Source organism: Serinus canaria, chromosome 2 (assembly GCF_022539315.1).
Source record: "Serinus canaria isolate serCan28SL12 chromosome 2, serCan2020, whole genome shotgun sequence".
In the NCBI taxonomy this organism is placed as follows: Eukaryota; Metazoa; Chordata; class Aves; order Passeriformes; family Fringillidae; genus Serinus; species Serinus canaria.
The window spans coordinates 28,993,032-29,020,454 of NC_066315.1; the positions used below are offsets into that span (position 1 = coordinate 28,993,032).

A 27,423-nucleotide genomic window follows, 5' to 3' on the forward strand; every position below is an offset into this window, starting at 1 on the left:
GCTTTGTCTAAAAGATATCAAAAATACTTTTTCAGCAGACAGTCAAAATAGTACAGGGTGCTATTTCTAGAAACTTCCTTTGCCATCAGTAGGCTTACTTGTAGATATTTAGCTCATTCCTAAAAAAACAATTAAAAACTGTTGTCAGAGGAAAAACTTTGGTGCCAAAAAAATTATAAATGCATAAATGCTATAAATATAACCATATATCTTTCCAACATACAGAAATATATCACCACTGAAAAGATGAATTTTGAAAGCTCTGCAGCACTTACATGTCTAACAACATAGCTCTTTTGTTTAAATTTCTTGAATTTTTCTTTATTCTGCCATCTTACCTGGGGCAAAACTCTTACAAGCAGATTTTTCACCTAAGTAAACTGGATAGGATAGCAAGACAATTTTTACCAGACAGGATTCTGACATGGTCATGTCAAGCTGACAGGAACTTACTGCATTCATACTGAAAGAAATTAATTTCATAAGAACCAACCCATAGCAACATTTAATGTGGTGTAGCAACAGCCCTGGTTCAAAAGAATAATTCAGAGAGAAGAAAGGCAGTGGCATGTATCCTGCTTACCCATCTACCTTTCATCTGTCAGTCTGTCCTCATTTCTGTGTCTTTATTGTGTCCAGACATTTTCCTTGGAGAATGGCAATTTTAAAGGAGCTCATACGGAGTCTTTGTAGCAGCAACCTGGCTTACACTGCAATTACAATCAGTCACCAAAGCACATAGACTACTAAGTTTCAGCCATTCAGACAGAAAAACATTTCCAGCTTACAATATCACTGTATTCAAATAGTTTTCTTAGAGTATAAGCTTTCATGATCACACATTAAAAAAAAAAAAAATTAAACTTTTTAAAGAACATCAAACAAATGTGATAAGAAGATCAGCTTAGTTTTTATGCTTGTATTTGGGATTTTCATTTTAAAAAAATCTGCTACTCTAATTTTTGTATCTGACCTTTTTTATTGGAAAGTATCTAAAAAGTAAAAAAAACAATAGCTGAAATGTCATTGTTCCATAATCCTACCATCAGTACTTCAAAACTTTTTTCATATTACTCAAAAGAAAAAAGGTCTGCTTGTGAATAAAAAATATTTTTACTCTATGTATCATCAACTTACAGTGATTTGGGAAATGGAGTAAAATAGCTACTGGTCCCCTAAAAGGTGAAATACCCCAACTGTTGTCCAATGATAACCTTTTCTGTATTTTGACCATTATGACACTGGGGGTTTACATTTGTGCTTGTTTCCCTGATACAGACACCTACTGTTCTAAATCAACTTCTGTCTGCAATTTTTCCTTTCTCAATTAACACATCATGTGCACCTAAACTCCCATGCCAGTGACCCATAAATGAACTGCAACATTCCAACAAAACTCTTTTCCTGTTTCCTTCATTTTTTAACATCCTATTGCCACAAAAATAATTTTTCATTTGTCAAAATCCTTAGAAATGGACTCAATAAACTACCTGCAAATCAAATATGTAGGCATCTCATATATATATGTTATAAAATTTTTTCCACAAAACATGTATTCTTCTTTCTTTCTTTTCTTTAAAAACCATGGCATTTCCTCTGTTATATTTGGGTATCACTAAACAATAAAGTAGAATTACTGACAATAATTGAAGCAACTCCAAAAGCTGTGTACTAAATAAGGCATACTTAGAAATACTTTTCATGCATTACTGAATAAAAAATCCTGGAATTGAAATCTTCTAATATAGATGATAGAAACTAAATGGATTTTTTTTTTCTACAATAGTTGTTCCTATATAAAGATGTTTCCATTGTGACAGCAATCCCTTGCCTAAAGGGAAAGAACATTATGCAATATCTCTTGTGGCATGTAAGCACCTCCGTTTGCGGTCTCAGAGTTTGTCAGCACCAAGGGAAATCTTTATTGCCTGGTACCTGCACCACTTCAATGTAGTTCTTGTTTAAGTAATGAGAAAAAATCGTGACATGAAATCCAAGGGAAACTTTACATCTTGTGTAACAACTCCTCCTGTCACCACTACCACATGAATCTTTACTTAGCTCTGTTTCAACAATGTTGAAGGAAGGAATGTCAACTGAGTAAAGCAGGCAACCTTACAGTAAAACTATTCGTATATAAAAAGTTCAGGGTTGATTTTTTTTCCTTTGAGCATAAGGAAAGCTGTTTGTAGCACAGCATTATTTTCAATATCAGGGTGTTACTGATCTGCAGGACAGAAGAGGGTAAATTCATCCCTGGAGCATCACTACAGAGCACTCTGAACTTAACTTTGGGCTTTCTGTTAGACTAGTTGGTAGTAAAACACATATTACGAGTCATTTCGTCATCAAAATCAAGGTACGATTCTTATTCCTGGTATATAAATCTATATTTCAGACAGCCTGGTGGGGAAATTTTAAAATATGACCTTAATTACATTCCCCAGTAGAGCTGCTGTGTTAATTCAGGACAACACACCCATGTATTTATACAGATGGCTCTGGTGACCAGATTTGCCATGTAAAATCTCTACAGGGAAGCTGAGGAAAGGCAGAACTCCTAGGATATGTGCTCGTCTGCCAGTTCCACACTTTGAAATCCTTGGCAAACTCTGATTTATACAGCGCCAACTGTTTTCCTATCTGATTAGGCAGTTTTCTACTCCAGTAAGCATGTAAAATGGATCTAGCTGAATTTCCACACTGAGGAATGAAAAAAAATATTTATAGTTTAGAAATAAAACAAGTGAGAGGAATCAGGCATGTTGGGATCATAAAGAGTTTCATAGAGGGTGCATTTCTGATAAATCTGGATTGTAGGAATGGGAGGTGAAAGCCTAGTTTTAACAGACAGTCTGGTTTAGGGCATATTTATATAATAAACACACAGACTTAATAAATGTATCTCTAATAAATTATATTGAAGGCAGGCTGTTGTCACTTTCCATTGTTTTACATCTCAACCAGGAGGTAAGGTTTGAATCAAATTGGCATCTTACATGAATATTAAGTTAACTGTTTCAGCAAGAGGATGCAACCTTTTTGGTTTTTTCATAGGTCCAATTAAGCCTTGTGGGAAAGGTGAGCACATAAAGGAAATTTCAATCATTTTTTCCACTAAAAATGAAAAAACTTACTGATTGGTTTAATTGCAGCATTACAAATAGCAGAGCATGGAGCAAGTCACACTTTCAGTCATATATCAAGTTAAGCATTTTAAACAAACTCCAGGAGAAAAATTACTATACAGTTTCAGTATTTTTCAGCAGCCTGACAAATACATTCTGGCAATTGCAGGGAAAAAACTCCAAAGTCATAAATCAGTATGCCAGCCCGGAAATAAACTAAAATATAGCCAAGTGAGGCTCTTCATCTTCCTTTCTAAAAAGATAAAAAAATAGTCAGCAGGCTATACTTAGTGATTTTAACAAGGAGGGTCTTTCAAATTTTCTGTTGGCTTTGAAGCTACAACTAAATAGATTCTCAATGAGTACAAGCCATGAGAAAAGCTCAAGAGCATTATGTGTAATACGTTAAGATGGAAAAAGGGACATTTTTTTAAAAAAGAACAGAATCTCTAACAATATTAATGTGGTATCCTTTCATTATTACATTAAATTTATTTGGTAAATGAGTTGTTTAGATTCTTTTTCCATGATGCAGAATGTACTGAACTGTGTTACATCTCTAAGTAGCACACTTCACTTTTATCTTGATAATTCTCCAGGGACCTAATAGACAGAAGTGACCTAAAAAAAAATTCTTTAAGTACAATCTTTAGTTTTAGGGTTTCTGCAGGCAGATTAACAATAGTTAAGCTCACTGTTGCTGAAGTGAACATTTCACAGCTGTTGCCTGCAAGAAGTCTTTGGTGAAAGGAACAGAAGCCAACACTCAAACTCTAGGACTTCACTGCTAGGATCCAAATTGCAGTTACTGATTACGTTCTTGTCCCATAAACTTTTTATTTCTGGCTTCACTAGCGACTCAGCTTCAACAGGGAGGATTCTTCTGTCTGGATTGCTGCCCATCAAATGCAAACCACCAATATAACCCTAATTATCATGGTACAGCCACTTTTGAATGAAAAAGATCATGGCTCCTGCGCTGCATGTTGAATTCACAGCAATTGGGTGCACAGCATTATTAAAATAGGAGTTCACACACAGTTAAAATAGGAAGCTCATCCTGACAGTACTGAAGTGGAGCACTGGCATTCTGAATCATCACTGAGCTTTTAGGTGCCCAAGGAAGGAACTCCAAACTTCATCCTGCTATGTTTTTCCTGACTATACTGGGTTCAAGCACAACCTACACTTAGCAGGACAGGAACAGTGTGCTCTTTTATGAATATTTTATTTTTCTCTCTCTTTTATTATTCTTCTTATTTAAAACAAAAAGCAGAGTTATATGCCTTATATATTTAGAAAGACAATACTTTTCTCCCCTCATGGGGCAAGTGAAACATGGAAAACTGAAATTTATTTTACAGTTATTGCAAGTATTTGTGTTTAATGATAGTGTTGTCAGCTTTGCCCTTTCCTGCGTTCTGGCAAGTGCAATGATGACAAGACTTTGATCCTACAGGTTGGTCAGAAAATCTAATAAACCCTTTTGGCAGACTGGATTGAAGCAGTGAGATCTCTTTGTTTCTTAAGTTTTAATGTCTGTATTGCATATATAGCCTATCTGGACCTACAAAGTCACTGTCTGCATTAGAGAAAGTATGTTTATCTTCCTGGTGTTTTTTGAATTTGTTTTCTTTCACTCCAGAATAAGCATGTTATTTGAAAGTTTGCAGCAGACAAATAATGAATTTATGATTGATAAAAGCATCAGCTATCAAAAATGGGCCAAGAACTTTCTTTTGTAAACCAGAGATTGGTTGTTTATGCAAGTCAACAAATAGTTCTTTTCTTGTTGTTTTTAAAATAATTTATTGGATCTTTGTTACAGTAAGAAAGAATGCAATAGGCTGTGGATGATGTCACCTGTTTCTAGGAATTCCAGTTAACTCATCATGTCATTGAATGTTCACTGACACAATCTTGAACATCAGACTAGGAGAATGGCTGTAATCACCTATCATTACCTTCATCCCTTTGATCACTTTTAGCAAAAGTCTTCTGAATGGTAGATTTCTGATTCCTTGTAACCTGACAGGGACAGATGTGTGTGTTTCTAATTTAAATGAAAGGGAACAGCAGACAGAGCTGTGTCTATTTTTGGCTAACACAGCCAAATTAAAGGAAAGAAATTAATTATTTCATTAAATGAAGCAATTTACTAGAATGAAAAAAATAAAGGTTTTCTTGGCATATGGCTTTTGAATTCAAAGTGACCTTCTAGAATCAAATTCAAGAGATACTGCAGTTTCACAATTCTACGCAATACATTATTACTGATTATTATTGATTTTACCTTTTACAGATGATACGTTTTAGATTAAGAAAAAATCAACAAAAAAAAAACCCCAACAAACACAAACCAAAACACCAGCAGCAAAACAAAAGCAAAATGATATTTCTTATCTTGTCCAGAAGATCAGATCAGTCCACCATATTTTATTTCCAATGTGATCCATTCAATACCACCTGTATGCCATGATTTTGCAAACACTTTCATGTGTTAAATATGACTCATATCTTACTGACCCTATAGGAAATATTCACATTCCAGTAAACTAATAATGAATATATATATATATATATTCATTATATACTATACTTTGTAAATATATGACTATACAAACAATAAATATATGCATTATAAAGAATAAATATATGACTTCATAAACCAGGCCCAGAGATAGTTTCCCTCCCAACAAAGCATCTCCTTTTTTATCTGCAAACTATTCAATACTTTTGCTCTTTACCAAAACCTTCCTTCAACTCCACAAAGAAACCACAAGACTAAAACTCTTTTCTTTCCAATATGAACACTAAAACATGCAACAGTCAAATAAGTTTTGTAATAGTCAAATAAGCTTTGTTAAAATGCTTTTTAAATTCAAATTCTTATTTCTTGATAAAATTTATTTTTCTGTTTTGAGAAATGGATTAAAAATGACTGCAAGTACTTGAAATAGATGAAATAGACTTTGTAACTTTTTTTTTTACACTCCTGAAATCCCTTCTTGCTTATTTAAATGAGACTACATCACACAATGCAGAGAAAATAGGTCCAAGAAAATTGAAAAATAAAATTTGCAAAGAAATAGACCAATCTCAATTGTTAGGACCTGGAAATATATAACTGAATATTTTGTCTATTGTTTCATACTGTCATTTATCACAGTGTCCTGATTATGATTGTTTCACCCAATTCTTTCACCAATAGATTTTTGTCTCAAACAGCTTCTGCTTGAAAAGACAAATAAGTCTCTAGAGTTTCAAGTGTAGCTTTTGCTATTGATATGACGGTAATCACAGGTGTACTGCTACTTAGAAGAACTTATGTCTACTTTTTTTATGTATGCTTTTTATCTATTTTCCTTTATTTCACCTGGTTCCTCAATCTGTTTAATTTCCTTATTGGAAAATAAAAGTCAAAACAAGACAGTTTTTTTTTTTTCTGAATCTGGCCATCTCCCTAGGTATGATCTGATCGATGCAACAATTTAAGGACTGGGCCACAAGAGCTCACTTGAACTCAGGGAGCCCAGATGGGCTGTGCAGGAAATGAAAGCAGGAAGAATTCCCAATTTCTCTCTTCCAAAGCTTTTCCTTAAAGAAAACTGGGCAGAAGCCAAAGGTAAAACAAGATGTAGACAAAAACTTAGACCAGTACACAATATGCATGCTTAAGTGAAAAATATCCTTTTGACAAATACCATACACTTCCTCAGCAAGTTTCAGTTTTACTAATGGGTGTTTCCTAATAAAACCAATTGTATTTTTCCCTGTATCTGTAGCAATTTTATGCCTCTCTTTCCAGTCTGCATGAGGTGTTGCTAAAATTATTCCTATTCCTCAGCTGTTTTCACCCATGTTACTTCTGGTTAATAGTTGTGGCTCACCTTTTTCTGCTCCCAGAGCTGGATGAGGTAGAAAGACTTAAACAAGAGATGCCTTAAAAAAACCTGACTTCTGTGAGTATGCTAAAGGGCAGATCATATTCTTTCCTTAAATTAGAAAACTAAACAGAAACCAATACATGTCAAAGATCAAATAGGCAAGGAATAATCTGCTGCTGCAATTACTACCATCAGGGACTGGATCAGCTGATACTTTCTAAATGCAGTTTGACATCTCATAAAAATTACAGCTAAACCAACAGAAACTAATTTCTGTTTTTCACAGGTGTCTATCAGGTTATAAACACACCTAACTTATTGGTTGTAATAAATGCATAATGGAAGGATATAGTTTAATATAAGCCATAGACCTTCTGAATCACCTGCGAAAATAAACTGAAATGGAGTATTTCTGTCTGTCAGTAACAGTCCTGAAACATTCTGTGGCTTTTAAAAAATTAGTTTTTTAGTGCCCTTTGACTAAAGTTGTTTTGTTTTTTTTTACTTCCCTTATGATCTAGATGAGAATGGTCTGTCTGGTCACAAAAGCTTTTCTCCCAGACTATTTAAGAGTAGATCTGAGTCATTCAATCGACCTGAACAGTACTGGATAGAACAAAAAATTAATTTTTTCTTGATTTATTGAGATCACAGAACCATAGAATCATTTAGATTGGAAAAGAGCTTTAATATCATAAAGACCAATGGTTAACCCATCACTGTCAAATGTTTTCCTCAGGGGTCTTCTTGGGTTGTCTTATTTTTCCTTCATTTTTCATTTAAATAAATTACTAGGAGTTTATTTCAATGCTTTGGTGCTACTTAGAGATTTATTTTGAATCCTTGACAAAATCCTGCGATAATTTCAGATTGTCATGTACATGGTGCAATATTCATAGAATCATTAAGATTGGAAAAGACCTACTAGACCATCAACTCCTACCTTTGACTAAACACACCACCACACCACTTAACAACAGCACTAAGTGTCATGTCCAGTCATTTCTTGAACACTTCCAGGGATGGTGACTCCATCACTTCCCTGGAAGTCTGCACCAATGCTTAACCACACTTTCAACTAATAATTTTTTCATGATGTTCAACCTGAACCTCCTGTAGCACAGCTTGAGGCCATTTCCCCTGCGTCTGCCGCTGGTTGTCCTGGAGAAGAGAATGGCTCCCTCATGGCTGCAGCTTCCTTTCAGACAGTTGTAGAGAAGATAAGGCCTCCCCTGAGCCTCCTCTTCTCCAGGTTAAACACCCCCAGATCCTTCAGTCCCTCTCATAAGACTTGTGCACCAGACCCTTCACCAGCTCCACTGTCCTTCTCTGGACAGGCTCCAGCACCTCAATGTCTTGTGGTGAGGGGCCCAGAACTGGACACAGGATTCAAGATGTGGCCTCATCAATGCTGAGCACAGGGTGGCAATCCCTGCCCTGGTCCTTCTGGCCACACTATTGCTGATCCAGGCCAGGATGCCATTGGCCTTCTTGGCCACCTGGGCACACACACTGGCTCATGTTCAGCTGCTGTCAACCAGCACCCCTATATTCTCATCTGCTTGGTTGCTTTCCAGCCACTCTTGCCCCTGCCTGTAGCCCTGCATGGGGTGGTTGTGATCAAAATGCAAGACCTGGCACTCGGCTTTGAATCTGCTATCTCTGCTCTTGGCCCATTGTTCCAGGATGCAGTGAAAAAAATATAGTTGAACACAAATGCTTGACATAAGTCTCAAAGTTGTATTTTCACTCTAGCACACATTACTTTATTAATTTCAGGCATGCCTTTCCTGTATCAATAGTCCATTCTAATAATAAACAATAGTAAAAGAATCCAGCACCAGAAAAATAGTATAATTTTCATATAAGATTTATAGAGCTTAAAATGCCATATTATTCTATACAGAATTACAAAAACTAATGTACACCAAGCATGTAGGAAATACAGAAGTCTAAATGAGGTAGAACAAATGTGTACTTTTGATCTTTATGATACTGTAGTCACAAAAATATATGAGTCACTTGAGTTAAAATAAAATAGACCATGTCAGATCTGCTAGTAGTAAAGCTGGACAAAACCTGGCATTCAAATAATGAGACAGGTCAAAGTTTTAACACAGGAAACATCTCTTAGTATTTTTTAAAGCAAGACTGGACACATGTAAAATTTAAGTATAGGAAAATACCAGGGATTGCATTTGGACATAAGCTTCTGCTCAAGGCTGAAACATGGCATAGAAAGTTTCAGAAGAGCATGATTTTCTTTTGTAGTTACTGAATTTAATTTAAATTTCTTTCAAAACAAAACATCTTCCCTCAGAAACTTTTTCATGTACTTAAATTCTTTCCTTTTACTTATATACACCTTTTTTCTTCTATAAAAAAAAAATCTGCATGTACTTTCCTTTTCAGTCCTGTATAAAAAAACAAACAAACCACCATCTATTAAGGAAAAGAGTTTTTTCCCCCCCTCTATCTTACTAGATTTTGTTTTTCTTAAAGAGAAAGACATGTCATGACAAGTCAAAAGTCATGAACTGACAATTTCCAAACATCTTTGACTAGTCAATGTGGGCCAAAGCTCTACCAGGAAATTGATACTGATGAAAGGCAATAGAAATTTGGGGGGGAAAAAAATTAATTGCTTCTTAATTTTACAAGCAAACTATTACATTACTGTAAGATTACATTGGCAGAATGGAAATAATGAGGTGTATCTCCCCTAGACCCCTAATGACATGGAACAGCACCCTCCACAGGCTCCCAGAGCTGCCGAGGGATGATAAATATCTGCTCTCAGAGCAAGGGCTGCCAGCACTTGCTGAGAGCTATAGAACCCCAGGCTACAGCCCTGAACAAACTCTGTATGTTAGTAAACTGAAAGAAACAGAGACATAATATTAAAATCTGTGTAAAAAAATTAGGATCATTAAAATTCAGAAAAGGACCATTATAAAAAAAACCAGCAACAATAGCTTTAAACAGTTAAACTGCGATAGCTATTGCAAAGAAAACCCAATATAATGGTGAAGCATCATATTAATTTTGCCAAAAATACAGGGTAACATATGCCTGAATGGCTGATACTATTTCCCTTCCTTTCCTGACTTTTTTCTGTCAATACCTTGCCCTTGAGAGCAGGAAATCTGCTAATACATGGTGTAACCCTATTTCTATTTCGACATAATTTTTGACCTTAGAGCATGACTCCAACATATTTCAACCGATTTCAGCTGTGCTATAAAATCAACAATATCAACATTAAGAATAACTTCCCTTGTAAGCAAAGTTCTAGGAGCAGATCAACGGGATTAAAACAAAAGATCCATTGTTTTTCTACTGGCACAATAATTTAATAGTAAGGGGTGCTTATCTTTTCATTGAGACTGAAACTCATTCTTGTTTAGACTAGTGTCTAAACTTGGCACATTGCACATATGCTATGGAAATTCCTTTTAAGCCCTATGAAGGATTTAGCACTTTAGAGGGATGTAGGCAATTCATAAGCCTCTGAAATTCACTTTAGAAACTCTAGATGTGCACTGTGGCACCACACAGCAGAATGTTAGAAACCTCTCAGCCAAGGAAGAGATGGCATCAAACACTAGGGAAGACACAGATGAGGCATATCATAATTTTTTAGTGGCAAAGCACACTAAAACTAATTTATAGAACCTAAAGCTTGGTCAAAGAAACTTTGCTACCATATGAGGCCTAGTATTCATTTGGTATAGTTTCAAAGAGTGCTTGAATTTTTTCAAAATATTTTAAAAAGCTTAAATGTGTATTGCTTCAGTTTATGCCACTTCTGGTGATGTGTGTGACATTTTATCTAAGCCTTTCCTATTCACATGATGTTTTAGATCATCAGACATACTTTAATGATTTTAGAAATGTGTCCAACAGAAACAAAATGTCAACAATCAAAGTTTGCTATTGGCCCACTATAACTATCTCACTTTCATTTTTTAAATTTTTTTTTTTAATGAAACACACAGAAAAAAACCAAAACACCTAAAATATCAGATGAAGAAAATAAAATGCCCAAAGAACTGTCCTATATATTGCATCATGAAATTAGAGAGGAAAAGGCATCTGTCTGGGCAGAATAAACAAAGGAATAAGTGTCATGGAAATAATTAGCCCACGGCCCACCTGGGGCTACGGAGAAATATGCTGCTGACTTATAAGATAAAGTACCTTTCCCTACCTCTATTGCAATGTAAGGAAGAAGGCAAAGGCCACTGAACTATCCTATCTGAGAAGTGGAAAACATCTTGCTAATTACAGTGTGCTATTAACCATGCATGTATGTAAACTAGATATGGTCTATGCACTCACAAAACAGAAATGAAGAGGTGTAGTAATAAATAGCCATCAGATAATCATAGAGCATTTTTCATCTGAGAATTACTTGCATTAAGAAAGAAACAATATCTGAATTTAGTTGCAACTTGAAATGATCTTTAAGAGGCACCAACTTTTGGGTATTTTTCCCTAAAATATTTATCCTAGAAATTAAATCAGCTTCAGTATCTGCCAAAAATGTTTAATAAGCTGCAAGATAGGAAAATACAGTATTAAAATAGCAAAAAGTTTTGATTCCTTACAGTTACTTTTTTTTTTTATAAATCTAATTGGGACCAACTGGCCTCATTGCTTCTTATAAACTTAGCAATATATATTCAGAAAAAGGAATAAAAATGAACAGCTGTTTCTCCTTAAAGAAGTCAGACAAAGATTTTTCTTACACAATAAATCAGCTGCTAGTGGATTTCCAAGACACTGCTCCAGGCTAACGGTTTAGGTATGGCTTAAAAACCTGGTTTACCTCTGTATGTATCCAAAACTGGTAAAGCAGATTAAACTGTAAATGAACAGCAAACACCGAAGGGGGAATGAAAAGTGCCATGGGCAAGTTGAACATCTGAAAAATGAGAAAGAAAACATACATTAGATATATAATTCTAAACTCATGATGATATAATGAAGTACTATCAGGAGCTCAAAGCACTGCACAATATAGCTGCTTCTTCTAATGCATCCATAATGCAGACATTCCATAGTGTACATAGATAGTGATTATTATGTTACTACTCAATGTGCTATAGCAAATGAGACACAAATTGATCCAAAAAGAGATTTGCCACAAGCCAAACTGAGCAAGTAGAAAATCCAACATAAGAATTCATAAATTGTGGTATTAGGTGTTTAGGCTGTGTACTATATGGAGCAGACAGCCACACAGTCTTGACATTAAAGGTTGCCATATATGGAAGAATTATCACAGATTAAGTAAATTGGAAATTTATAACACTATAGCTTTTCCATCCAAACTCCCTACATAAGCACCATGAGGGTAAGACAGCTTACTTGGCTTTCCAAGTTAATTTTAATTCTCATCTTAACTTTCTCATGGCATCTCCCATAAAGTCCCAATATATAGCTGAGTCCTAAAAACATGCTAGCACGAAAAAAATATCAGAAAATTGCTTACTTGGGAAATTCACAATTAATTGCTTAACTGGCTGAGCAATAGAATAAAATATCTAAGAACTTCATATGTTAAAAGTCAGTCAGCTTTCTTCAGAAAAAGGAAGCTCTTGAAAGATCTTATCTTCTTATTTTCCCTTTTACCTGACATTGTGTTATATCACCTGCATTGAAAAGTTAATACTTCTCTAAAATACAGAGATTTTTCCTAAACCAAACAGTAGCAGAGGTAGCTTCAAACTTTAAATCTCTTTAGCACTCAGGGAATATCTGTTTGGCCAACAAGAGTTCCCTGTGAAGCACCGGAAAATTAGAAAAAAATATTCTCAAATTACTACTGTCCTTTTCACAAAAAATTAAATATTTTAACATCCAAGAAGGCAGTCCAATTGCCATGACAGGCCTCCTGGCCCAGGAATTCCTTTAGTGTGGGTCTGGACATAGCATGTAAAACCAGTATTCTCTGTTTTAGTCAACAGGGCTGCCCAATAGATTAGAAGTCACACTAAGGCTGTGAAAGAGCTGCACTTCCACCCCAGTGATGTGACTAATGCTCTCAAGAAAGTCACTACAGACACATCTCACTGTGACAAACCAACGGAGGACTAGGACCTTGCAATATCAGCTTTGTCTGCTGGCTTCAACACCAGACAATGTCTGAAACACTAGGACAAAACCCTGAACCCATTGCAGTATCACCTGGCAGGGCTGCGACAGCTGGGATTTCAAAATCTACATTCAAAGGCTTCATGGACCACAGCTGCCCTGTAAATTACCTATGGGGTGTTTCTGTTTCTGTTTCTGTCTTGGAAGCTGCTTTCCAAGAAGTAAAGGAATTAAAAGGTAATAGAAGGGGACTAAGTTTCTGTCTAATGGCATGATAACAGCAGGATTTTTTAAAAAAGGAATGGAGAGGAAATTGATTAAAAAAAAGTCCAAAAAACCAAACCAGATGGTTTTCAGATTGTTCATGGAAGTGGTTACAGGACTGAAAGCAGGGTTAAAAAATTATATGCTTTTACCCTAAAAGTATCAGAAGCAATTTGGTGGTATTTACAGATGAGCCAAAGGGGAAAGAAGGATCATCTCCATATTTATTTCCTAACTTTACACAAGAGTACTAGGATTTCCCTGCTAAGTGGTGGGATGAAGGAAATTTTATATAAATCTATAGGTAAATTTGAAACTGTCAAAGGAGAATGCTTTACTAACTGCCTCACATTTTCTTGCAGTGTAAGCTTTATTTTGCACAGAAAGGATTTTAAAGATCATTTACAGAAGTGGAACTCATAGGGAGAAACAAAAGCTTCTCCCATACCAAGATTTGACTTTTCCTATTTGTGGTTCTACTGAAACAAGAAGAGCAATCTCAGGAAAAAAAAAATAATTAAACCATTCTTTACTGGAAATGCCAATCCACCAAATCAAAAGATTTCATGGCAACGTACCAGCTTTAACAAATTTGTAGAGGAAAAGCTTTCTTGGCTCCAGAATGGAATTTCTGGTCAAAACTACAAGAAAACTTTTATCACACTGACAGATCTTTTCTCACTTGGGAATTCAGCAGCAGAGATTGGGAAAGTGCTACAGTAGCTGATGGGAAAAGCACCCGGGGTGGGGCGGTGCAGAGGCATTTGCCTCTGGGGCTGCTGCACTGCAGCTGTTGGCTCTCACACCAAAGGCACTGCCCCTTTGAAAGGTCCATTGCCCACCGTCCCATGTGGGCATCTCTTCCTTTCTCTCTCCCATTTGTAAGTAAAAGGTTATAACCACTTCCACTACAGAAAGGGAGTGCATTGAAACTCCTGAGGTTTAGCAGGAGTTTCAATGCTGAGTTTCCATGCTGGGTCTCTGGGGCCACCTGCTGATGCGGCTGCAGAGGATCTGTGGGGCACGGGGGCTGCAGGACAGCTGCTGACAGCAAGTTCGTGTGGACAGGAGCTCCTGTGAGGGCTCTGCAGTAGTTAAAGGCAAGGATAAGATAAAAAAAAATTTAAAAGCCAACCCATTTTTTAGAGATCCCAGACCTGGCAGAATCATCAGTAGACAAGAAGTGACTGACTGCACTGAAAACTGTGCTCCCTATTCCATTTCCAGACTTGTATGTAGATGTTTCCACTGCTTTTACACCAAGGCATAATTCAACACTTTAACTAAATGTACCATCTAAAGTGATCAAATTATTATGGATTTATTATTTGCAATTAAATCTTACCCTAAAGTTGAGAATGGTACCCAAAGCATTAAATCATAGCCTTTCAAAGTGCATGTGCAATTCCCTCACAACTGTGCTTTGTTTTGTCACTTCTACATTCATTTATTTAGTATTATCTTGCTTTAGTTTGCTGTCTTCTTCTTAAAAATTAATAAACTTTTTTTTTTGACATCTTGTTCCCACTAAATGGGCCTCAACAGTATCTCTCAGTCTACACAGTAGATTTGTTCTTCCATGGCCCGTGGAGAAACAGATACAATGTGTATACAAACAACATGAAGCACTATACATTCCATTCCAAAATCAGGAGCACATCTCACACCACTGATTGTCAAGCATGTTTTTCTATTCTCTTTCATTTCATATCTTTTCAGTCATAGATTAACATGCTGATTTATTTATCTCACAATGTTTAACTTAAAACACAACAGAGCTGGCAGCAGAACAGTCACATAATCCCACGCCATCCACCATAAGTTTCTCACACTCTCCACAAAATTAGATGTCAAACTCATTGAACAGTATAGTACACATTCAACAAGATGAGATCAATCTGAGATTAACTAAAGATTTCACAGAGTTTCAGCTTCAGGGCAGATCCATCCATGGTTCTGGACAAAATGGTTCAGTCCAAAAAATTCTGTAAGAATTAGCAAGAATTGTGATCATGCACAATAAGGCGTTGCAGAAAGAAAACTGGTGTATGTCTGAAAAGTTCAGGGAGGAGGCAAAACAGTATTTACATTAACCATATGTTTTGGCTAATATCAAATACTTGGTGAAAAAAACCTGGCACACAAAAGTACCATATATTCCTAGATTCATTTCCTTTTGCACAAAGCATATGAATTTTAAATGCACATATATTATTTGCCAAGTGATACCAGTGTGGTCCTGAGGATGGTCTTTGGAATCCAAGCAAACATCTTGGTCTTCCGAGTATTTTATGCTCTCTGAAGTATCATCCTCAAAATCATGCTATCAGACAAAGTTCTCATAGGCACACCCATATGTACACACAGGCTTTTTGTCTTTTTTGAATTATTGTTTTTGTTAAGCATTTGCACATATGGTCCCAATGGGTAAATGGGCAAAGGTTAAATCTTTAACATAGCAGTATTTACAGAGGAAGCAGGGTTGTCACAGACATCCCTTCCTCTATTGTTCATTACAGTAATTTAAATTCTAGGTAATCTTGCTAACATCAGATTATTATTTTATTAATAAATAAACAACAAGAACTTATATAGAAGACATCAAGGAAAAGATCTAAGAAATAGTACTGCTTCACGATTTTCAGAAGGAAATTTCCCTGGAACATAGCACTTAAACCAATTTAATGTCATGCACTTAAGACAGTTACAAACTAGAGACTAAATCCATGTTCAGTTACATAAGCACAAACCCACTTTACCAAAGTGGATGGAGTTATACTAGATTTCCATGGGTGAGCACACTCTCTTGACTTTGAGTCATTCACTCACAGGCTAGAGAGAGAGATTGCCAAAAGACTGTGGGTTTCCTTCACCACCTATATTATACCTCACTGGAGAATATATATAATTATATAAGTATATGTATGTATTTATATATGTAAATACATTTAATATCCCTTTTTAACTCTAATTCTGAAAATTACATTTTAAATTTATTAATTTCGAATAATACACAACCAGACAAAATACAACCTGATTTTAAAAATAAAATAAAATAAACAGTCAAAAGAGAACATGGGGGCTCAACTTAGAAAATCAGCAGTTACCCTGAGTGCAGAACTAAATCCTAAATACTATGATACATTTATGAATGCACGTGGAAATATAATTTTTAAAATCTATATATGAATATGTACGCAGCTCACCATTTCAAATTAATTTTATCTGAGATAATGCTATGTAACATACTGCTCTTACCTACAAGGGTACTAATATGACATGAATGAGCAGAGACAAATAAATACATTTGCGTGTGCAAAGCAAATTTTAATAATGATTTCTCTCCCTGCTCCTTTTAGCTAGACAGATATATTCTGAAATAGTTGAATTATACTCTGCTTTTTTTCTGTATTCGTGTATGAATAACTGAATGAAAATTCTCTATTCTACTAAAAAAGTTATCAAAATATAAATGCAATGTTATATAGTTAGCTTTCTTTAACTTTTGTAGTTTTGATGTTTGCTGTACAACACTAATGAGTATATTTTAAAACTGATTACCAGATTCTTCAGTTTCATCTTCTGTGCCTTCAGTGTAAAACATCTTCAAAAAAATTATGTTTTTCTTTGAAGGGAAATAAACGCTATGTTTTAACTTTTACTGAACCTTGTTGAGATTACCTTGTTTGTCAAATCATTTGTGCTACTTACCCAGGAGGTGTATTTCTGCAGTACAGATTGTCTCAAGGCTGTGAATAAGTTGTAATCTTCTGAACTATGGTGTACTTGGTGCGCAGCCCACAGTATATTAACCTCTGCAAAACACAAAATTTCTAATGAGGTTTGTGCTAGAGAAGCAACATTTGTTTCTCTAGGCCCTTTTTCCTTAAGCTAGAAGCAACTAATCCTCCAATTTACACTTTGCTATTTTACATTAACATAAAATAATAAAACCTAATGGTCAAAGTTGAGTTTGTGTAGGCAGGGTTATGCGTCTGTCAGTGCACACAGGTCAGTGTAAATTTCATGCTGAAGTAAAGAGAGGCTGTAGCAGGAATTGAAATCATTGCTGGAAGAGCAGAAGGATGTGTGAGATGAGAATTAAACAGCCAGAAAGCCTCATCTGAGTTCTGGTAACATGAGTCAGTTGGAGCTCTGCACGGGATTCAGAGGGACAGAGACTGAGGATGCTCTCATGCTTGCACTTGACATATTTAAGGACTAAAAGGGGACACAAAAATCATATGCATCAAATTTAAACAACTTAACTGGTGTCAGCTTTTATGCTTACATTTTTCTGGAATGTGTGAATCTTCAACCCACTTGTGCCACAGACCACAAAACACAGCCACTGCCTGCCCACTAGTGACAAATGGAAAAAACAAACTGATGCTTGCTGGGAAGGCTTGAGACCGCCAAAGGACAGCAATAGCTCTACTGTTACAGCTCAAAAAAAAAAAAGAAAAAAAGCTGGAAGGCAAAATCAGTGTCAGCCATGTCCTCCAAAGGCATGATACTTCTAATGCACTGAAATGAAGAATACTTCAAAATCCTGATTATATTTCAAGGCATTTTCTCACACAAGTGCAGACCTGGGTAGCCTTTCTGCACTGTAGCTGGGCACTGTGAAGTGGGATATTAAAATATAAATAGTCCTGGCCATCAGCTATAAGGATTACCTTAATTACAGAAAAAAGGAAAAAGCATGCAGTCAATGTAGCCCAAATAATACCTAATTATCATAATTCTTAATTTAAGGTCTCATGTACTTCAAGGGATGAAGTATACACAAAGCCTCAGCCGATTATAAAATTAAAAGTTGACTGGCTGTCTGCCAGCTGCACACTTCCACTGCCACTGACCTTGTTTCACCGGAGCCATTAGAGAAGTGCCTCTGGCAGACATTAGAATCACATTCAGAAAACTATTTTATAATGGCTGTCTAAAGTCCTGTAATTATTTGTACCCAAGTTTACATCAAATAGTTTAGGTCTGGTGATTAACATGTACTTCTGGTGTAAAGTAAGTAAAAAAAAATCCTCTTAATGAATCTGAACCTACCTTTACCATTTAGGGGATAGTCTTGTAACAGGAGGTAACAGTCATGCATGCTAGTAACTCAGACTTTTAAATCTAATTAATTTTGACAATTTGGTAATTAACATCACAAAATCATTTTTAAATTATCTCTAGAGCCTTAAAAATACTTAAAATTGCTGAAATGAATGTGCAATTTCAACTATCAAATAACACTTAACACTGAGTCTAAGAATTCTTTCTTCTTGAAATGCATTTTTTCCTGAAGGAACAAGTATTTACTGTATCAATAATTAGTGATGTCTCTCAAAAAAAAAAAAAAAAAAAAAAAAAAAAACAACAACAAAAAACCCCAAAAACACCAACCAACCTCATCTCAGTGCATCTCTGCCTAACAAACACACTAGGAAATGAATTATTCAGGTGAGCTTCAGTATTCAATAATTTGTGTTTGAAATGTTTCTCAAGACCTCAACAGAAGCTAAATGAGTGAAAAAAGCATCTGAAAAGGTGGAGGTTAAAGACCTGTCTCCTTAGTTGTTTTAAAAGCATTTACTTCCTATCACAAACTGTGTGTAACACAAGCCTCCACTCAATGAAGTACAGCTGTGCAAACAGGGTACAGTAATTGGATCTTTCTTCTTTCCCTCAGTCATTTTTCAGCATTATGAAAAGTTCAAGGAAGGGAATCTATGATGATTTTTACAGTCTACTTTCATTGTAGTTAAGGTCAAATGGTTTTCAAAACGAATTACTAAAAAGGCGTTTTATTAGGATTCATTTTTCAGTTAAACTGCCTCTTACACTAACAAGTATATGGAATAAGGTAACCAAATATTGGTAAAATGTTAGTTATTCAGATGTGTGAGCCAGTTTAAATGATCTAGCATTTAAAAATGCACCACAGGAATATTGGGGAGATAAACAAACAATTCTTACACAAGTAATTTAACTGCTACAGCTATTTCTGACTTCTTTTATAGGTAAGTAAATTAAATTCTGCTCCTTAATCCTATTGTTGATGACACCAACGGCACAGACTATTTTAAATTTCTTCCAGAAATAGGCAGACTCAGCTGAAAAAAAAATTGTATTACCATTAATCTGAAGAAACTGATAATCAAGAACTCATTTGAAGCAGAAAAAAATATGAAAGGGTGAAATAGATCACCCCAAAACTCAGTTTGTAACAATTAGTATAATAGAAATACAACCATCATGCCAAAAAGACACCTCTCAAATCTAAGAAATAGACTGAGCACTCTTCATGGAATAAAGCTGACTGCTCACCAACTGCCTGCAAGAGAAATGAAATTGTATGTGTCTACAGAAGACTTGTGGTTTCACTTTTTCATTTCTAATGATGATAACTTGAAAGAAAATGAAAAAATTATTTGAATGAGGATAAAATTATAAAAGACTCTTTCACACAGACTTTCTCATATGTATTATTACATAATGACCAATAAAGAAAGCAAGGTTGAGCCAATACCAACACGGATTAAAAAAAATTCATGCAGAAAACAGGAAGTATTACTGCATTTTATAAAATTATCAAATCCTACTGTGAAGCCACAGGAAAAAAGTAGGCGATGGAATTGGAGAAGCCACTGAGACAGTGTTGTAATGGAATTTTTGATGTTTCATAATTCAAATGTGATTGTTAAGTACAATTTAAAAAATAGACAACTTCAATACACTATACACAAACCCCCCATTTTTGATTGAAGAGAGTGAATCTCATGGAATCATAGGGTAATTCAGGTGGGACAGAACGACCAAAGGTCTCTAGTCCAACCTCCTGCTCACAGCAGGACCAGCTTTAAGTTCCTGAGACTCACTTGGGTCTCGGAAGACCTCTGCATCTGCTGCTATTATGAAGAACTACCTGTCAGTGAAGACAAAGGTAGCATTTCCTTTTCATGTAGCTGTGAGGAAAATTATACAAGTTATAACCTGGGACAGCAAGGGCATCCTTTCCTGTTGTGGCTTTCCCCAGTTTCCTTTTAATGGATGGAGACATGATGAGCTATTCTCATCTGGGGAACAACAGGGCAACTGAATCTTGGTACTAGAGTACCAAAAATTGGTACTTTAATTAACTGGTAATTAAACTGTTGAATTTATTACTATTATTATTACTACTAATATTACCAACACCTACTGAATCAATTATTATTTCTATCCATCACCCAATTTAAAGAATCAGCATGTAATCCCAACAGAGAATAAATGAGGCCATGTAGCTAGTAGACAAAGGAAAACTGGTGCTACACAGAAACTGCTGAATGAAGGACAGGTAATGATTTGTCCCTCAGTTTTCATTCTAGCTCTATAAGTCTCCTTGATGTCATCCCAGAATCAGACCTGCACTTGCTAAAATCAGTGGGCTCCAGGCAGCTGAGAGATTTGTACCCTAAAATCTATTCCAAAAGAAAATGAAGATTTTTCATTTTAGCAATGTACAAATTCTGTTATTAGAAGAAAGAAAATGAGAAGCTGAGGGAACTGGCCTGGAGAAGCACAGGCTTTGAGGTAACTTACTAGCAGCCCTGTAACAGCAATGAAGCACTGGCGAACAAGAAGCTGAAGCCAGGCTTTTTTCAGCAGTCCCATTTATCTTTTCTGGATTTTCCAAAATGAAGAAAGATTATTGATGTTACCCTTCATTTGTACTTCTCCCTTCCTTCCTCCTTCTAATTAATTCATAAAATGTAATGTTTCACACACTTTAAAAATCATATTGGTCAGGTGACCAATGATTTTACTTAGGCTTATTTTTTTTAATTTAAAAATAATTTTTCATTACTAATCAAGTTCCATTTTTTGAATCCCTAAGACAGATCCAATGCCTGGCTCATATTTCACTACTTCTGAATTATTTCTTTTTTAGAGTTAGGAAATCTTCATTGTGCACATAAGATTCCTCTTGAAGAATACATAATACAGAGGTGACAAAATCAGATTTTTTTGTTGCTCATTTCAGTAATTTTAAGTAATTTCCATAGTCTAACACATTTTGGTTAACCACAGGAGAAAAGATGTATGCCAATAAAAACCTATAGCCATTCTAAGGAATTATTTCAATTAAAACAGCCATTTTATGAAATCCTCAGGATCAGTGAAATGGTAAAGAATTGATGGCTCTTGAGTAAATAAAAAAGATTAGAAATTAACTTTTAATTAAAATATGCATACAAGCTTTATAAGACCTGGATCTTAAGTAATATGGAAAAAAAATACAGCGGATGAGTCACATAAAGTTTCCATTCTCTCACAGTGAACACTGACTGTAGCTAGGAGAACAGGTGAAATTTTCCCTCCAGCACCTACTTAAATTTAAACAGAGCCTTCAGTTTTGCTATGCTAGCCATCTATTAGAAGATGGCATGGTCCCAATGGACCCCAGTATGGAATCTGTTGTTCCTAAACAGGTGTAACCCACAGGGCTTTAGAGGCAGGTACTCTGTGCTGTGTTCACTTACAAGCAATCAAAAAGGAATAATTTCCTGGGTCTACTTCTGTCTAGTCAGAATTAGTAGAAACCCCAGTATGAGGAAAGAAAAATTGCCTGGAAGGTTGTCCTGGTTTGAAAGGAAGTGGTTTTTTTTGGAGACAGTGGTTAGCCCAGTGGGGGCTCAGGTGTGAATATTGGCACCTGTTTGGACCAATGAGGAGATGGTTCCGCCTCTGAGAACACAGGGTATAAAGGTAGAACTCCCAGGTAGTGACACTCCCTTGCTTGTCGGTCAGCAAACAGATCAGGTCAGTTCTCTCTCCCCCTCCGGCTGTAGGCCGGGTGGGGGAGGGGAAAAGGCCACCAGGCACCGTGAGCTAGGCCGGAGGCCTTGGACCTTGGAGAGAGAGAGAGAGACCGGGGCGGGGGGAAGTGAAAGGATGGAGGGGTGGAAGTAGTGAAAGCACTGAGCAAATTCCCCCCCCCCCCACCCCGCTTCCTAGAGAGAGAGAGAAGAGAGAAAAGAGATAAGACGCGCCGGGCAGCTCCTGGAAGTCGGCCAAGAGTGAGAAGAGAGTCCGGCATCTATAGAGATGATTTTTAACTTTTTTCTTCACGATGGAAACCTTCCAGACGTTGATCCTCCTGGAGGACAGAGATAAGAACAAGAAGAAATGGACAAGTGAAATGAGAGGTTTGTGTGAGTAGGGAGTAGTGGAGTTAATGAGAAGAATTTACTTGGGAAGAGATAAACGGAGAAGCAGTTTTTTTTTCGGCTGTGGACGGACTAACTTTCTATTGTAACACAGAGACTGCGGTTTTGGGGGGAAAGCAATGGCTCAGACCCAAGAAAGGCAGTGAAGAGTAGTGGTGGGCAGACATCAGAAATGAGAGGATTTCTGTCGTGAAGCCCTTGCCCCGGGGGAAATGGGGGGGATTTTGTTATCCCAAAATGGAGAGACTGTCGTTTTTTGAACTGACCAAAGTATCCTTAAAAAGAGAAACCCCAAAAGCAATCTTCTGGTCCATTTCCATGGTGAGAGCATGGAATATGGAAAGGGGTTAGTCAAGAAATGGCACAAGCAGAAGACTCCTTCCTCTTTAATAGAATGTATTGATTGTTAGAAGAAGGATAATGGACTGAGAATTAACACCTGAGAGATGGGGACTGAAGGAAGATTGGAGTTTGTATTGTATGTTGTAATGTGGGTTGAGAGGGGGAGGAGAAATGTGTTTGAAAGATTTCCATTCTGTTCTTTGTGTGTGTGTGTGTGTGTGTGTGTTAATAAAGTTTTTTTTCCTTTTATTCCTAAGTTGGTGTTTGCTTGCTCTGTTTCTGGTCACATCTCACAGTAGACACTACGTGGATGTGTTTTCATGGAGGCACTGGCATTGTGCCCAGTCCAAAACCGAGACAAAGGTAGAAATGTCAGACACTCCATTTCAATGCATTTCACTCCTACCTAAAAAGATAAAAGACAGGAAAATACATATCATTTAAATAATTTATCTGCTAAACTATTACCTTTTCTGATTCACAAAAAAAATCTCCAACTGTTTGATTACTCACTACCTTACTGCCTTCTTCTAACTGATGTGTTCATAGAATCACAGAATCACAGAATCACAGAATCACAGAATCACAGAATCATAGAATCATAGAATCTGCTGAGTTTGAAGTGACTCACAAGAATTATCAAATCCAACTCCTGGCCCAGCACAGGACAGTGCCAAGAATCACTCCATGTGTCTAAGAGCATTGCTGAAACACTTCCTGAACTCAGGCTTGCTGCTGTGACCCCTTTCTTGGGGAGCCTGTTCCATTGCCTAGCCACCCTCTGGGAGAAGAACCTTTTCCTGATATCTAACCTAAACCTTCCCTGACGCTTCATGACCACTCACCAAAAAGAGGAGATTGGTGTCTGCTTCTCCACTTTCCCTCGCAGGAAGTTGTAACTGCAGGTCTCCCTTCAGTCTCCTTTTCTCCAGGCTGAACATACCAAGTAACCTGAGCTGCTTCTCAGGTGGCTTCCCCTCAAGGCCCTTCACCATCTTTGTTGCCCTCCTTTGGACACTCTCTAACAGTTCAATGTCTTTTTTATGCTGTGGCACCCAAAACTGCCCCCAGCACTCGAGGTGAGGCCACCCCAGCTCAGATCAGAGGGAACAATCCCCTCCCTTGCCTGGCTGGCCATGCTGTGCCTGATGCCCCAGGACAGGGTTGCCCCTCCTGGCTGCCAGGGCACTGCTGGCTCATATTCAACCAGACACTGACCAGGACCCCCAGGTCCCTTTCCTTGGCCTTTCTCTCCAGCTTCTCATTCCCCAGTCTGTCTGTACATCCAGGGCTGTTCTCGTCCAGGTATAGAATTCAGTACTTGTCTTTGTTAAAACTTCCTGTAGCTGGTGATCACCCAGACCTTTAATTTGAAAAGATCTCTCTGCAGGGCCTCTGCCTCTGCCTTGAAGGGAGTCAACAGCTCTTCCCAATTTAGTGTACTATTGCTGCTTTTTAAGAATTTGAATAAATCCCTTCTCATGCAGAGCTTTGTCCCAGAATCTCATTTCCTCTTTGATACTACACTTGCATTGGACAAGCGACCCCTGCAACACACTACCACTTGAATTTTGTCACTGGAAAGGACAATTACCGGATTTATTTTAATGAAAGTTGCCTAAAAAACTGTATTTTGGGACCTATTTGGGATCCACCTCACATAAAACTGGAAACTAACAGATTAGCTATCATCTCCACAACAGAAGTAGACATGAACTGCAGTGGAACTCTTCTGTTCAGTCTGTTATGGTGCAGCCCCTATTTTGTAACTCTTCTGAGCCAATTTTGCTTTATGTTTTTTGTTTTAGTGTTCTTCAAGCAGAGTTGCAGGATAGCTGATTTTGCCAAAAAGCTCGGCTTCCTGCTTATTAGAAATATAATTCTTATAGGAAAAATTCTTTCCTCGGTTACGTTAGTGTTAGCACAGAGCTGTGCGGGTTTAATGAGAACAGAACTAGATCCAAGGAATTTATCTGGAAGGCTTTGTTATATACCACACACTAGGAAGCATGTATACAGGGAAATGTACACTTTTTTGTGTTTGTTTTGTTTTCTTGTTTTTTTTTTTTTTTAAATAAGACACATTATTCCTTAATTGTGGCCATGGCTACAGTGAGTTTCAGCAGTTTCTATTCTCAAGATAATCACATTTGTAAATCAAATGTGGTGGACTGGCTGTAAGGAGATCCGAGTTCAAGTGGTGAACTAGACTTGATTTACTATAGACCTTCAAACTATTTTCTCAACCTTTCTCTTTTTCTCATTTTCTTAAGAAGCACCTATCCATGCAGACCCTGAACTGACCCAGATCAGTTCTCAGCCTTTAGAAAGTAGGAGCTCCACCACTGTTTAAAATATAAGCCATTGGTCATGAAGTTGGTGTGTCATGACAAGGGGGAACAACTCAAAAGCATTTTTTTCAGCCTCAGTATTACCTAGTCCTCCTTGGTCGTTTTGCAATGAAATGCACATTGCGCTACCCAGGTAATGCCAGAACAGGCAATCATACAGCCTGTCACAAAGCCAATATCAAAAGAAAATTATGCTACCAAGAGACACCCTGTGGTCTGTAAAATCACAATCCAGCAGTTTAATTAGTAAATTTCACTTGGTGTTCAGCATCTGATCCTTCTGGGATGCTGAGATGTGCTGGGATGTGCTCTTTCTGAGCTTTAGTCAGGATTATCTCTGTTTTTCAGCCTTCTTCTTATGTTACTCCATGTGGTCAGCAAAGTATTTAGTGAGTGGGCTAACTTGTAATCAAGTAATACATGGTATATACTCCCATGGTTTGTAAGCCAAAAATTCAAGCAACCTTCCACAAAACCTGCCTCCAGAATGTATGCACAAGCCAAAACCTCCTGCTTGATCTGCTGCCATACCAGTTGAAAACACAAATCTGCTCCCACACAAAAAAGTCCACAATGAGATCTGCAAAACTTAAGATGCAGAATGGTCAGGGGAAACATGGGAAGAATAAAGATAAGCCAAAGTATTACACGTGCTACCCAGAATAAACAACAGGCCAGATCCTATCCCCTTCTAGCAAGAATCCAGGGGACTGTGAATTATACCCAGATACACTTCTGAATCTGTAAAATATTTAAAAGATCATGTGGTTTGGAAAGCAGAGGCTGGCCATGTCAAAAATAATGGTTCTTTTTACCCATACATGCCTTGTGTTATTTCCTAGCGTCCTCATAAGCATGGGACATCAATGGAAAGGCTAGGAAAAGCCACAGCATACCCAAAGATTCAGTCTCTTAGAACTAGTAGGAGCAGTACTCTTGGAAATGAAGCTGCATGAGTCAAACTTCTTGCAGCATTGTTATATCCATGTAAATCACAGTAAGACTCTCAGATATAACATTAGGACAGTGTTAACCCATAGCCGTGACCTTTTCATACAGTTTCCAGGAACTGAACAGTCTGTACACCATACATACACCATGGAAAGCCACAAAGGAATAAAGGCTATCAGGTGAGATTCAGAAATTAAAACAGTGACTCAGTGACTGACTTCACTCATAACTTTAACAGAAAATGAACATGCGTTCCTTGGTGCGAAAAGATACTGAGAAGAAAAATTTTAGCATGCAATTGAAAGAAAAATAGGAAAAATTTTAAAAATTAAGACAAATACAATAGGGATTAAGTTTCAGTACTGTATATGTAAGTTTACTCTGAAAATAGTGGAACATCTGCCAAGTCTTTCAGTCCACAGTAGGTCTCACAAAAATTCTGCTACAACAACTTGCCTGACCAGCCTGTTCCTCACACCTTCCTGAAGCCAATTTTCAAGTGCTCTAGTTGTCTGGAGCAGCTCTGCAGCTGGTCAAAGCTTTGTTTCCCTTAGCTCTGGACAATCTCTGTAACAAAGATAGGACTCTCTACACCATCAGGAACCATGATGGCAGCAGTTGTTGCACTTTCACTTGTCTCTTTCACATGTGTATAAAGCTTGACTCAGGTATTCTGTTTTCCAGTTGTTATAGATTTCATAACAGATTCTTTATGTATAAAGGTGCTAAAACAGCTCTGATTTGTTTAAAAAAAAGAATAAAATGGTGCCATGGCACTGTCAAGGATATCCAGACTATAGCATAAAGTCCTCTTTGAGAGCCAAGTCCCAAGCACTATCAAGAATTTCCCACAAATACTGGCCTCAATTTTTTTCAAATACCCTTTATTCAGTGAGGGTTCCTCCTGGTTATAGTAAGGTTTATCAACCTTACACCTCATAGATTTCTGACTGAGTGACACACCATATTTTAACTTCTGAAATTCATTGATGTAGAAACTTTCTGTACCTCCTTGCTCTTTCTGCACCTTTTTACTACAAAGATGAGAATATGGCTCATTAATTTCACAACCCTAAATCATCATGTTGTGAAATTACATTTATGCATTAAAATAAAACATATAACAAATTTCTGTGTAAAGAAGATCCCTAGCAGCTGTTTCAAAATGACTTCTATAGGTCTTTGCCATTTT

At 36.9% G+C, this 27,423-nt stretch overlaps 1 protein-coding gene across 2 annotated transcripts in view; it reads right to left on the reverse strand.

Annotated features, from left to right (window-relative positions):
- The window catches only part of AGMO (alkylglycerol monooxygenase), a 188,126-nt gene that overhangs the window by 93,288 nt on the left and 67,415 nt on the right, over window positions 1–27,423 (reverse strand). For both annotated transcript variants that reach the window (XM_009086013.4, XM_018909473.2), the window contains exons 4-5: window positions 17,090–17,193; window positions 11,847–11,942 (exon numbers count right to left, since the gene is read on the reverse strand). In XM_009086013.4, the coding sequence (XP_009084261.1) occupies window positions 11,847–11,942; window positions 17,090–17,193 (200 nt within the window). The remainder of the gene's footprint in view (window positions 1–11,846; window positions 11,943–17,089; window positions 17,194–27,423) is intronic.